The 13912-nt window shown below is 56.7% G+C and overlaps 5 protein-coding genes across 5 annotated transcripts; 3 read left to right on the top strand and 2 right to left on the bottom strand.

The window, feature by feature from the left end:
* Positions 1-2438: 2438 nt before the first annotated feature.
* On the top strand, positions 2439-3176 carry EX895_003652 (uncharacterized protein; the record flags this gene model as incomplete). Its single annotated transcript, XM_029884250.1, has 1 exon — positions 2439-3176. The coding sequence occupies one exon, from the start codon at positions 2439-2441 to the stop codon at positions 3174-3176; it is 738 nt and encodes a 245-aa protein (XP_029738960.1).
* A 1059-nt stretch (positions 3177-4235) lies between these two features.
* EX895_003651 (uncharacterized protein) lies at positions 4236-5180 on the top strand (the record flags this gene model as incomplete). The annotated part of the gene is made up of 1 exon (XM_029884249.1): positions 4236-5180. The coding sequence occupies one exon, from the start codon at positions 4236-4238 to the stop codon at positions 5178-5180; it is 945 nt and encodes a 314-aa protein (XP_029738959.1).
* Positions 5181-6071: 891 nt separating this feature from the next.
* Positions 6072-9803, bottom strand: EX895_003650 (uncharacterized protein; the record flags this gene model as incomplete). Its single annotated transcript, XM_029884248.1, has 1 exon — positions 6072-9803. One exon carries the CDS (start codon positions 9801-9803, stop codon positions 6072-6074), a length of 3732 nt encoding a protein of 1243 aa, XP_029738958.1.
* Positions 9804-10480: 677 nt separating this feature from the next.
* EX895_003649 (uncharacterized protein) lies at positions 10481-11143 on the top strand (the record flags this gene model as incomplete). Its single annotated transcript, XM_029884247.1, has 1 exon — positions 10481-11143. The coding sequence occupies one exon, from the start codon at positions 10481-10483 to the stop codon at positions 11141-11143; it is 663 nt and encodes a 220-aa protein (XP_029738957.1).
* A 631-nt stretch (positions 11144-11774) lies between these two features.
* Positions 11775-13086, bottom strand: EX895_003648 (uncharacterized protein; the record flags this gene model as incomplete). The annotated part of the gene is made up of 2 exons (XM_029884246.1): positions 11775-12635; positions 12763-13086. 2 exons carry the CDS (start codon positions 13084-13086, stop codon positions 11775-11777), a joined length of 1185 nt encoding a protein of 394 aa, XP_029738956.1.
* Between the last annotated feature and the right edge of the window lie 826 nt (positions 13087-13912).

Genomic DNA, 13912 nt, shown 5'->3' with positions numbered 1-13912 from the left:
CCTGCCAAAGGACACCATCAAGCGCTGCATTGATCTGCAATACGCATCCATGCTTGCGCAGGGCTATGCGTGGATTATCAGCTTCTGTGTCAAGCCTGAATGCGTGCGATTCACAGCAGAAGCTTTTGCGTTCCTACGGCACGGTCCACTCTCCCAACTCCGCCGAGATCGAGTTGAAGCTCAAGCTCAAGCTCAATTCGCAGTGGCTGGCTGCTGATGGTGCGCCACTTGTCCCCTCGTACCTGCCTGTACTGTGGTTTACTGCATTGCACGGTAGGCTCACCGAGCTTCCACAGGAAGAAACGCCGCAAGGAGTTGCTCACAACGTGCCCGCAAGTTGGACCCTGCTGACGATACGTCTCAGCTCCATTCACGGCTTGTTCATTGCGTGTCCGATGCTTGTACATTGCTTCAGCTGCTGTTCTGCCGGCTGACTTGTGGCAGTTTTTCAACTGGACTCGAGAGCTAGCAAAGCCTGCCGGGATCGCCGACCGTCAATTCGAACATCGCCTCCGCATTCTGACGTTTGCGTTGTGCGAAAGCGCTTGGAGCTAGCAAGCGCTTGGGTGAAGCCGCACCTTTTTCTCGCCTAGCCGGCCCAGCCGCGACTGGCTTGAAGGGTGCTAATTTAGTGTACCTTTCGCGTGGTCCTAACCGAGCGCTCGCTTGCGTCTCTTGGCAGCGTCGGCTAAGATTTATCTTAAATAACGGACGTTCCTCCTTCGATTCTCCGTATTCTCATCATCTTCGTCCCTTTCACTCGTCTCTTCGCCTCGCCGCCCGGCTTCGTGTCCTCGTCTCTGAGCATCTGCTGGATCCTTCCAAGCTGTTTGCACCCTCTCACACGGCTTTCGCATATCAAGAGGAAAATCCGCACGCGTGACAAAGACGCAAAGATGCAGTCCGCTTGTGGTCATATCTGCCGCTGCGGCGATTCGTCACAATCGCAGGCGCAATCAAGATCTCCGTCAAATCACACAACTGCCGCAGGCGAATGGGTTTGGTCGACAAATCCATCTTTCGCGTTGCCCTCGACAAGTTGCCTTTTTAGCCCTGTCTCCACTTCGAAGATCGGCATCGAATCTTCACAGGCTTCCACCACCGTTAGCGTCGATCTTGCTCAGCATGGCCATGAAAGTCTCATCAATGCCTGGGCACCGCAGGTCCAAAGCATGGGCGATCTGTGGGATTGTGCGAATCCGCTCGACGCAGACGATTCTCTCTTTGCCACGGGTCTGGACCTGAACCTGCAAACTACACATGGCGCGATTGCAGGATGTGGCAATGCCTTTCCGATTTCACCGCAAGAATCGCTGTCAACACCAGGCCTTGTGCACTCACCATCCAATCCGTTTGCTTACGAGTCAGCTTGTTCGTCTACGGGACTGGTAATGACAGCTCAAGGTCCTTCTTCTGTCTCTTCGACTGGTTCTGTCCCCGCGACGCCGACCAGCATGCACGTGGCCGACATGGGTGCACCGACGCATTCAGCCGCTCGAGGCTCTGTCCCACAGACCACCAAGCAAGAAAGTCTAGGAGACTGGAATGAAAGATTGATGAATGGGCGACAAAGCGCTCAAGGGCTTGCGAGTGCTTTCGACTTTTCTGGTCTTACAAGTGCGCAGAACGTCAATGTTTCTACAGCAAGCGCACAGATAATCACTTCCAGGGCATCCGCGACGGTTAGAGGATGCGGTTGTGTACACACACACTGCACCTGTCCATCTCCTCTTGCCAGAAGCACAACGTCGAGGGATACGCCGCCCGTGCCTACGCGGATTGCGATACCAGCTCCCGGTTGGCTCAATCCAGACCTGATTCCGAACGAGTTGCAAGGCAGGGCGCCGGCCAGTGCCAACAGTTTAATGCAGCACGCTCCGTCTATCTCAGACGAATGGTCTTTCTTTGCCAGCGGTTCTGATGCTTGGACATCTGCAGCACCAGTGGCGACCAGCTCGCGTTACGAGCCTTATCGAAGCGCCTCGATCGCAAGCACGGCTTCAAACTCTTCGCAGAACTTTTTGATCACCTCGCCGGGACTAGCCTGTCATCGATCCTCTATGAACGAGAGTATGGGTGGGCGAAGACGATCCTCCACGGTCGGAAGCCTCCCTGGCTCTTGTTCGAATTTGGTGGACCGAGTGCGTCTGGTATCGGTCACTCGCCCGCAGTCTCCCATCGGACAACAGCAGTCTCTGCCAGCCTCGCCCGGATCGTCATCGCGGGCGAACTTCAACTCGATGCCGTGCCGAGGCTCTCGACCATCTGAACCCTCTTTGCGGAGTGTCTTCTTGCGAGATGCTGGCGAAGGGACAAGCATCAAGGAGAGGAGGGTGGGCTCGTGGAATTCGAGGGGCAGACTTAGCACAGCTTCGAAAAGCCCGCTTGCTGGTCTCTTCGATTCGCACGAACTTCGGGTCACGAGTCAGGCGCAAGGTATGGTTGAAGGCTCGCCAGCACTCTCCGAGACCTCACAAGGAACGAACACGCCGACGAGCTCGACGTTTCCCGCTTCTCCTACGATCTATCAAGGGCTTACAGCAGAATCGACGGCGGACAGCGACAAGAAGTCGCAGGCAAAGATTGCTGTGCATCATCACCGCACCAAGCTGCAGAGAAACGTGCTCAACGAGGTGGTAACTTCGCTGCAGGGTGCCTACAAGCACTGCCGGCGCCAACGCTCGAACCAGGTCAATGCGGAATGTGTCGAACAGTATTCACTCGTCGTGTCTCAGCTAGGGCAGTTGGACATGCAGGAACCGCAAGACCCTCTGGCTTTCGAAACGTGGATGGCTGAGAATGATCCTTGCTCGTCTGCCAACAACAGCTCGGTAATGATCCCGGGCGAGACCAAGGAGATGCGCAAGAACCGGCAAAAGGCGGAATCCAAGATGAGGATGCGTCGCAAGGAGGTAGTGCAGTTTGCTGCGCTGACAATGTATGCAAAGATGGCCTACGACCATGTGGAGGTGGGTGAGGTGGAGGCGTCGGCGGAAGCGTTGGTGAGCAAATCACTGGCTCAGGTGTTTTTAGAGCACCGCGAAGACTGGGGTACGTTGATTGCGTTGGAGAAACGACTGTTCCATACAGTGCGGGTGAAGCTGGGGCTGCAGGAACTGTTTGTTAAGAAGCTGGCCGAGAGGCTGTCCAAGATGTCGCCTGCTTCAACTGCGTAGGCAATGCAAAGCCGTTGGATGGAGTATATGCATGCGCTCTAGGTATCTGTCGCAACACTTGAGAGGCAGCTTGTGTCTTGAGTGTCTCAGAAGTGTGCAGGCGAGGTGTCAAAATCTGCGATCTGCGCCTCTGGGTGAGTGGTGAAATGGGCAAAAAGTTTGAAAAACTGGTCCCGCGTGGACGGAGAAGGGAAAATTCGGTGGGCGGGCGCGGGCTCGGTTGACGCGGGACCAGTGGTGTGGGAGCGTTGGTTGACGGATAAAAAAGCCGGACTGTGTGTGTACTGCAGTCGAGTTCAATAGTCCGGGGGCCAGGCCAGCAGAGAGGACCGGTCCTGTAGTACTGAGCGCGCGCGGCGACTGTCTAGTGCTTCCTGTGCGCTGGGTAGGTCAGGCTGCAACCTCTGTCGCCATTGCCGTTGCCCGTTGCCCGTTGGGTGCGGTGGATAACAACAATTTCTGCAAAAAGGACAGCTCGAACCGGGAGGCGGAACGGGACCGGAGAAACGCTTTTGTTTGTCGGTTCGAGCTGCGGGGTTTCTGTTTATGCGTATGTGTGTGTGTGCGCGCCGGGGGAGAGACGGGGTCCGGGTCAGCTAGCAGTACCTGCAACAGCAGCAGCAGTCTTGGCACAAGAAGCGTGGTAAGAAAGAAGTGCTTCGAACTTGCGCGCGCGCAGAAGCAGAAGCGGTCTCCGCCCCGTGCCTTTTGGTGAGGCGAGGCGATGCGCGTCCTCCCGGTGTGCAGGACCCTGCGTCCGCTGTGTTGCAGAGGCATGAAACTTTTGCCGTTGGCCGCAACCGTCGCGAAGCAGAGTACATAAGGTTTGGGTAGCATCGACTTGGGGTGGCGAAGCCCGTCGTTCACAAAGCACTGCCATCGTCGTCATCAGCAAAGAGCGGTCGAGGCAACAGTGCGATACGGTCTAGTCTTCCGACTAGCACGCTCGCCACCCTTTCCACCACCCAGACTAGCAAGAACCAAAAAGCTTACGGTCGCATCTTATCAGCATACCCACTCCAGCAGGCGTTCCAGACACAACATTCGATGAACCCCACGATGAGCGGAACAAAGACAGGACTGGTCAGGACGACGTCCATGAAGCTGCAGCGGATGTTCTCGTCTCGACGAGGACGAGGTGCCGCAACGAACGGCGTCGACACTTCTTCTTCTTCTTCTCCGCTGGCGCGAGGAGGTGGAAGGCTGATCAGGGAGTCAAGAGTCGGCATGGACATGCAGCGCACACCCACACACTCGTCCGGGAGCTCCTCCTCGTCTTACGATTTCGTGTCGTTCCACACCACCCCTAGCAGCAGCAGCAGCAGTAGCGGGGCTTCGACGTTCAGCGCAGACTCATCCCCCGCCAGTAGCACCAGGTCTAGCTCAGCAAAGCACTCGCTCAGGAACCCCGGCCCACGATTGGTGATCCGGCCATCTACGTTCGAGTGGACGTGGAATTGGGACGACAACTGGTCCTCGTGTGTCGGAGGCGACGCCGCAGGGGACGAGGTTGCGCCGGTCTTCCCGCGCACGCTGCCGTCGCCGAGGAAGTGGGCAGAGGAACATGCGCAGGTCAGCCCGCTCTCCTCGGCCGTCGACTTGGCTGTGCACACTTTGACCCAGTTGCCCAACCGCATGCTCGGCCATGACGACGACGATGACGACGAAGAGCGGGCACGACTGTGGCGCAATTTGTCCTGGTGCGATAGCAGCGATGACGACGACGATGGCGAGGGAGAGGCAGAGCACTCTGTTTTTTCGCCCAAGCACCACGCACATCGACAGACAGAGCTGCAACCGCAACCCTTTATGCGCAGACGGAGGAGCAATACAGCCCCCTCCACCACCACCACCACCACCACCACCACCACCATCATCCCGAGCATCGTCATCAGCGCCCCCCAAACACTCCCAACCGCCTCAAGTCACAAGCGTAACCACACCTTCACTATCCGCCGCAAACCGCCCCCGGCGTTCATCGACGTGGCGATCAGCGTAGCCTAACCAATGCTGAAAACCAGTAGTACCGATGCAGCGCGTAAAACAATACTTAACTGCAGTGCAGTCTCGAAGATATTTTAACTTAGTCACTGTCTTTGAGGTGATCAGTGATGCCCCCAGCTCTGGCACATGCCGGTTGAAGCGTGGGCTGGGTAGAATCGATGTTGTCTTTACGGATGAAGTGCTTTTTGAAAGTGTAGGCTGCCTTATTGTTGTTCTGCAGTTACAGGAAGACACAGTAAGGGATTTGGCTGTACCTGGGTGTCACCGGCTTCTCTGCGATGGGCTTGTATGGACCAGCAGTCTGTGGCTAGGTAGCAACGAGAGCCTTGGAACCATCACATCAGATGTTCGCATTATTACGCCAGTGCTTCTCAGGCTTGGGACCAGGCGTGATCTTGGTGAGATTGCTCGACGTTCACCACAACTAGTAGAACAACATGGACAGCTCACTGCGTCAATGTGATGGCAAGTGCATCATTACCCATTGCCAGCAAAACAGATCAATTCGTTAGCTGCTTTCATGCATGGTCTTGATGTTGTCGATCATGCATCTTCTGACAAAAGCGAGGCAGAGTTTTGAGCCCCCGTATCACAATGACAAGGCATCAATGAGGGCACTTGGTCATGCTGGCAGCAAGAGCAGCATGCGAAGAACTGTTCCCAAATGCCACTGCAGACTCACCCACGTTCATCACCATCCCTGATCACGTCAAGCACAGTCCGGATTATTTTCTGGAGTCTGAACTGCTGATGAATCTCCCTAATGTGGTGCGTCGGTACTACTGTACTTACGTTAGACTCGGCGTTGTACATGTGTGTGTGTGCGTAAGATTATCGATCCGAGGGAAGGGCTGAGTGTATCATGAGTAAGTTAAGACGGTAGTCGGGGGATCAGTAAAACGAGCCGTACGCGCCACCGTGGCCGCCGTAGGAAGCACTGCTGTTGCCACCGCCGCCGCGACCGCCGCGACCACCACCTCTGCCACCGCCTCTGCCACCTCCGCGGTGAGGAGCAGGGGGAGCACCGCCATAGCCCCGAGCAGGAGGTGCGGCACCGTACGCGCCGTATCCACCTCCGCCGTAGCCTCCGTAGGCAGCACCGCCGGCAGGAGTGGGAGCAGCCGCACCGTACCCTCCGTACGCGGCAGCTGGAGCAGGGGCGGCAGCCGGAGGGGGGCCGCCTAGACTCGGCAATCCAGCGTAGTTGGCGTTGGGTTGACGTCCCCCACGGCCACCACCAACGTGTGCGCTCGGTTGCGTGTATGCTGCGTATCTGTCGTCGCGCCTTGGGCCGGAAGGAGCGTACGAGGGTGCGCCGTAGCCGCCATATCCGCCACCACTGCCGCCGTAGCCAGCATAAGGGTCGTAGCCGCCTCCGGAAGAGTACGCCGACGCTGCAGCTGGTGCGGAACCGTAGCCGCCGCCGCTTCCGTAGCCGCCGTATCCTCCTCCTCCTGCACCATCGCCGTAGCCACCACTGCTGCCGTAGCCACCGTAGCCGCCGTATCCTCCGCCAGCGCCACCGACATTGTGCGCGTATGGCTGGTGCTCTTGCTGGTATCCACCGCCATGGCCTCCATATCCTCCACCGCCACCGCCAGATGCGCCATTATAGGATCCACCATAGCCGCCAGCACCGTTGTGACCGCGGAAGTTTGGATTCGTATGCCCATTCTCACCACCGTAGCCGTTGTTCTGGTTCGGGTGCTGCTGGCTGCTGTTACTGTTGCTGTTGTTATTGTTGTTGCGGTGGAAGTCTCGACCGGGACCTCCGAAGTGGCCGCCACGGCCTCGACCACGACCACGATTGTCAGGGCTTCCTCGCTTGACCCAGTCGATCTCAGCAGCCGAGAGTACACGCTTGGGTGGCTTGAGTCCCTTGAGCAGCACCGATCGGTGTGGCGTCTTCTGGTCCGGGAAGTCGTAGAGCACCGAGATCGAGCGGTCATTGTGAATGTCGTGCAGGTCCTGGCCGGTGAGGGGCGAGTTGAATGTCGATCCGGGTACGCAGACGGGGTCGGGTTTGACGTAGCCCGTGACACCGCCGCTGAGGGCTGGGTTGACGGGGACGGGTTTGGGTTTGCCGTCCTCGGTGGAAGGCTTCTTTGCGTAGATCTCTTCGCACAAAAAGTCGTACAGACGCGACTCGCTTCCAACGAAGAGCGTGTTGTTGCCGAATCCGTTACGGCGCACCTCATCCTCGCTGAGCAGCGGGTATTTTTCCTTGAGTGCATCGAGCAGACGCTTTTCGTCGATGAAGGGAAGTAAGGCGACACCTTGCCATGCCATCTTTTTGCCGTTCATATCGATCTCGAACTCGCCCGGGTAAAAGTCGATAATTTCCGAGTCGGAATCAGTCATGAGCGGATGGAACGCTGACGGGATCGAGGCACGCGAGTCGGCGGGGAGGACTCCCATGAGCTGCTCGAACGGCCTGAAAGGCGCACCGAGCTCAAACTTGATGTCGAGCGACTCAAGGTCCTCAAAGTCGGCGGCAAACGGCGAGAAATGGAAAGGGTAGTACCATTGCCACGAAGGCACACCTTGGTAGTAGTAGGCCAATACCCAGCAGAGACCCTCGATGTAGGACTTGACGACTTGTCGGCGGAAGTCGGTGTCGGAGAGATCGACGCCGAACTTCTCCTTGTAGTATCGCTCGCGGTAGCCCGGCTCCCACATCTTGACAGTATCTTCGTAGTCAACAGTGCCGTCTGCGTTGACCGTACGCTTCTTGATGGTAGTAACGGGGTCAACGTCCTCGTTACCCTCGAGGTCGTCATTTTCGTCGTCGTCGACATCTTCGTCAGCGTCGGCTGCAGTGTCCTCGTCAGCATCAGCTTTGTCAGCATCGCCATTGCCGTTTTCGCCTTCGGTCTTCGCCACCGCATCAGCGTCGCCTTGATCAGCTTTCGCTTCGACGCTAACAGGGTTCGGTTCGCTGTTCTCCTGCTCATCTGTTCTGACTGCCTCGGCACCCGAATCAGTCTTGACTTTCTTGACAGGGGGCTCAACTTCGGTCTCCGATTCCTTTGCCGCGGTGCCACCCATGAGTTCAGCCTTAAGCGCTTCGGCAGCATCCATATTGGCTTGCCTCGCAGCATTTCGATCGCGGACTACCTGGTTGTTGTCGCCTCCCAGTACGACGGTCTTCTTGCGTGGATCGTACGACTTGTTGTTGCTGTTGGCCTGATCGCGTGCGTCTTGGGCCGACACGCCGTTGAAGGCCGGCTTCTCGGTCTCGTGAGCCGGACGCTTCTTGGTGACAACGGGGACCATGGAGCCGTTGCCAAAGTTGCCTTCGTCGAGCTCGCGCTCTCTGCGCTTCTGCATCTCCTCGCGTCGTTTCTTGTTGTTCTCGCGCCTGTCCTCGTCCTCCTTCCTGCGACGGAAGATCTCGTCTTCTTCGGAGGCGAGACCGCTGAGAATGAGCTGGGCGCGACCGAGCTCGACGCGACCGTGGTTGGTAAGGTAGCCACCCATGGCCGGGAGCTCCTTTTTCCAGATGCGGAGGAGTGTATCGATGGCACCGTCCCTGATCTCGAGCGAGGGCAGGTGGGGCAGGAAATCGTTACCGACAAAGAAGATGAGGAAGACCCAGTCGTCGATGGCGCGTTCGAGGTCAAAGGCGAAGGGAAGCTGCGGAATATTGAGCTCGACTTCGAGGTACTCGCGCAGTGTGGCCACATCCAAGAAGATGAATGGCTTCTTTTCGGGAGGCGTGGGCGCGATCTCGTCGTGTTTGCCCGACTTTTTCTTGGCAGCGCCTGTGCAGCTGGCGGCAAAATGGCCTGGCTGACCGCAGAGGTTGCAAGTCTTGGGCTTGTTGTCAGCGGCAAAGACGTCCTCACGAAGCACTTTGAAGTAAGGCTCGTGGGTGGCGAGGGAGAGCATAATGAGATCGGCGTCGAGACCGTAGATGACGTGCTTGGTGTTGGGGTCGTGTTCAGGATGGGATCGCTGACGACGGATATGTTCCATGATCTTGTGTTCTCCCTCACCGGGAACGCTGGCATCCGAGATGATGACCTGGACGTCCTTCCAGCCGGGATCTGTGTTGATCTTTTGCGCCACCCAGAAGCGTAACGAGGCGGCCAGAAGGTCCATGAAGGGAGTGCCCGGGGTGATGGCGTTCGAGTCCCAGGCCTTTTTGGATTCGAGTGCATCGTCGGTGACGGGCAGACCTTTGGCCTTCCACTCTGCGAGGGCGGCTTCCTTCTCCTCGTGCTTCTCGCGCGCCTCTTTCGCAGCACGGAAACGACGCGATCGCTGCTGATTCATCTTTGCACGTGGAGCAACGCCGTCGATAGCCATCATGAGGAGACGACGCGGACGGACCATGTTGACGACGCGTTCTGTGTATGCGAACACCTCGATCATCATCTCCTCCTCGGTTTCTGGCGCTGGTTTGCCCTCCGGATGTGTACATGGATGTACGATGCCGTTCATATCTAAATATAAACAGTCGAACTCTTCACCGTTGGGATTTGGTGTGGAAGTGTCGAGCGGTAGTGTGATCTCGGTACCATCTGGGCCGGGAGCTGTTTTTGGATCCTCCTCCTGCACCGACGAGACGATGCGAGGATACTTCTTCGAGAGCCATCTGAAGAGAGCGGGGACACCCATAGCTGCAGGTGTTGCGGAGACAGTGGAGCACTGGCGGCGAGGTAAATCTGGAGCGGAGCAGGTTCAAGAGAGTGTAGACAGGTCTAGATGTTTGTTGCGCAGCAAAAGCAGAAGAAGAGCCAAAGTTGCGTACTTGAGAGCTCAGTGGTGGAGGAAAGCTGTGCAACGATGTCGTCTTGCCAGACGTTGCGAGACAGTGAGAGACTAACTGGTATCCACACAGTTGCTGGTTCACAACCTTTTGGATGCAGCTGCTTGAGCGGTACCACTGGATGAAGAATGAACGTGGGGGTGAAAGATGGTGGTTGTGGATGGCGAACAAGGACTGCACGAGAAGACGACGACGACGACGACGACATCGACGGAAAAGAAGTTTTTATTAATTGCCGAAGAAAAGAAGCAAAAATGCTCAGTTTGCTTCTGCTGCAGTGCCTCTCTCCACACTCTTTTTGAACCTTGTTCCGGAATTTCTTTTTCTTTTCTTTTCTTTTCTTTGTCGGCGGATCAGATCGGCTCCCCGATAGGATTTGATTTGATACGAACCCCGCACCCCGATAAGCACGTTGACGTTGCGACTATGCCCTCGCTCTCTCCAGCCTGTTCTTGTTCGGCTCGCATCCGCCCATCTTCAGGACTTATTCATCGTCGCCATCACTTTTGGTAGCCTCCATCCCAACATGGCCGCTGCGGAAGGCAAACCCACTAACGTCTACATCCATCGACAAGCAGGCACGCCCAAATCCTGCTTTGTCTGCTACAAGAGTTCGCCGCACGTGCTCGTTTCACAGTCCATCCCTGCGCTTGACTTTCTCTACGTCTGCCATGCGCACCTAGCAGACCGTCACTTTGCAACCAAGCTCTCCGATCCTGCATCTACAACTGCATCTGCGTCCTCATCAGGCGAGAGGTTGCCGGACAAAGTGAGCCAGGACGAGATTGCAAAGATCAAGGCCGAATACGAAGCAAAGCAGAAAGCTAAAGAGGGTGCCAAGGAAAAGGACAAAGACAAGGACAAAGAGAGCAAGCCGCTTACTGCCATGTCTGTGGCAGGGACTGTGTTCTCGACCGTCACGTCTACCGTTACTGGTCTGGCTTCTTCGGCGATCAGCTCCATCCCAACAGACTCAGCGCAGACGACATCATCAAAAACCGCGCCAACGTCAACAACGACGACTGCAGCAGCAGCGGATACACTCGCAAAGCAGCATCCACTCCATGCAAAGTACGCCCTACACCGAGAATTCTATGCAGCAAGAGTGCGTGAATGGAATAACAAGATGGTCAAGAAGAAGGCGAGGGAGCTCAACATGCCACCTGCGCCTAGAAACGCTTTATCGTAATTTGGCCGCACCAACGGAACCCTCAAACTATCGAAAAGCAGCATGACGGAGCAGCCGTTTCCCCCAGCAAGATAACCAGAAGTATCCTTCATTCAGGCATGGCTTCGCCGACACGTTCCGAGTACAAGTTCAACTTCTTCATGCTGCTTGTGCCGTCACCATTCGGTCCAGGAACACTGACTATCGCAGAGACAAGAGACCAAGCGTTAGAAGATAGAAAACGGAAACGGGTAAATTGATTGTCCAGAAACGAAACAGACACTCCTGCACACCTAGTGCGAGGCGGTATCGGAAGTGCTAAGCACAGCAGATCGAAGGCCAAAGAGGGCAAAACAAAGGAATGTGATGGTTTTCAAGGCGAAGGTCATCGGAAAGCCATGCCAGAGAAAAGGTTTGTGCAAAAACACCAAAAGAAATGGACAAAGAATCAAGCAGAAACGGAAACAAATGCTGGTGGTGAAGGAATGCCGAGATGACCCAAGCCGTGGCTTGCTGAACGAGAGAGTAAATGTGTGTGTAGAGACGAGAGACGTACGGTTGCCTTCGATGCAGTCCGTCCAGCTAGGATGCCCGGCACCATGCTGCTGTTTCGTCAAACGCTTCCGGATAATCGAATATCGCGATGAAATGCTTAGAGGAGGTAGGCACCAGCAATCACAGCAGCCACCGAAGCGGCGACGCCGAAAGCAGGGGCGGCGATCGGGGAAGCGCCCGAAGGGCTGCCGCTGCTGCTGCCAGACGAGCCGGACGAGTTGGAACCAGAGCCAGAGCCAGAGCCAGAGCCAGAGCCCGAGCCAGAGCCCGAGGTGGTGCTGGCACCGCCGGCCGAGCCGGAGCCCGAGCCCGAGGTAGCGGCGGGACGAGAAGCGGTCGAGGAAGAGGAAGCGACCGACGACGACGACGTAGGGACGATCGACTTGATGCCGTTCGAGATGGACGAGGTGGTGACACAGTTCGAGGTGCTGGGGAGCGAGTAAGCAGCGGTAGGTGTGGTCTGGTCGGCAGCTCCGTTGGTGTACGAGTAAGTGGTGCCGCCAGCAACGTAGATGCCGGTGTAGAACTGGTGGAATGTCGAAGTCTGTCCGTTGCCCTGAGGGTACAGACCAGGGGGGTAAGCAGCGTCGCCCTCGCAGGTCTCAAAGACCTTGTCAGCGTAGTTGCCGGGCATGACGAAGTTGCAGCCCATGACGTCGAGCTCGTGCTGGCACTCGAGGGCGGTGGGAGCTTGCTCGGAACCGGCGATGCAGATACGGAAGCAGACCTGGTTGTACGAGACGTAGTTCATCCACTCCTCGTAGAAGACATCCGACCCCGAGATGTTGGAGGTGACATTGCCGCCGACGGGGTTGCCCATGTTGGTAGCACCGTGGGGGTCGAGCTCACCACCCTCATCACCAGCAACGAGACCAATCTTGGTGAAGTCACCAAGCGCCATGAGCTGGACGTAAAGGGGGGTCTTGACGAAGTGAGCAGCAGTGACGGTTCCGTCGGGCTAAGGAGCATGAATGGCAAGCGGCAGAGCAAAAGACAGAGATAGAGCAAGATCAGGTCAGCAATCTCATCGGGCTGCAGAGAAGGTGCGTGTCGAGCGGGCTGAGCGGTGCTGCGTAGAAACTTACAATGACACGGGCGTTGTTACGGGGTTTGGTGCAGTAAGCGACAGTCTCACCCTCGACGTTGCCAATCTCGGTGTTGGGCTCCTGGGGACCGAAAGTGCACCAGTCATCGATCGAGTTCAGGGAAGCAAGACGCGAGTTGGAGGTCTGGTTAATGGGGGTGTTGAGCTGAGGAGAGCTGGGGTTGGTGGGGCCGTTCCTGTTGGTGCCCCTGACACCGGGATAGTTGGCGCTAGGAGTTCCGTAGCGGAAAGGAGGAGGGGAGGAGGTGGACTGGGCCGAGGCACCAGCGGCCAAAGCGACGAGAAGAGCAGTAGCAGCCTTCATCTTGATTTTGTGTGATGGTGGTAGTGGTGGTGGCAGATGCGAAGGAGAGACGAGGATGTCAAGGTGATGATGAGAGTCGGGACTGCAAGAAAGGACAGGATCAAGACAAGTAAAGATGTCTAGGACGGACAGGGATGCTGAGCTGAAAGGAGGGTGATGATGGAGAAGGTGAAGGTGGGAAGGCAAGATGACCGGCGAGGGGAAGGGAAAGGTATGGGATGGACATAACCAACACCAACGAAAGAGCAACAGCAAAGCAACAGCACAGCGCAGTGCACGAGGAGCGGGAAATAGGGGCCAGAAGACAGAGCAGAAGCATCAGAGACAGAGGAGGGGCTGCAGATTTTGGACCGAGAGAGGGAGGCGTGCGCGCGCGTGTGTGTGTGTGTGTGTGTGTGTTTGTGAGTGGGCATGCGGGCGCGAGCGAATGTTGTGCGGGTCAGTTTGGACAGTTTGCCTGTGTTTGGCCAAATTAGGCGAGACTCCCAACAGGTGGGCGGGCGGTGTTGGTGGCGGCAAACATTACAAACTCAAGGCTGCCTCGACCGACGACACAGCCTGAGTCCATCTTAATACGCAGAACGAGACCTCGCAAGCAGAGATGAAGACCCATCTCAGCCGTCGGTGAGCCCGAACCAGTTCAGCCAGCCAGTTTCTCTCTAGCAGCGGGCATGGGCATAAGACGATGAAGTCGACTCGGGATCCAAGCGAGCGGAGGAGATCTTGTAATGAAAGGCTTCGGAATTCAGCGGTCAGCGAGACAAACTGCATGCACAGCCAGCCAGGCGAGTTTGGGTCGGGGATGAGACAGCAACGATCGCTTCAG

Source organism: Sporisorium graminicola, chromosome SGRAM_22 (assembly GCF_005498985.1).
Source record: "Sporisorium graminicola strain CBS 10092 chromosome SGRAM_22, whole genome shotgun sequence".
NCBI classification, from domain to species: Eukaryota; Fungi; Basidiomycota; class Ustilaginomycetes; order Ustilaginales; family Ustilaginaceae; genus Sporisorium; species Sporisorium graminicola.
This window is presented reverse-complemented; position numbering and strand designations above follow the sequence as displayed.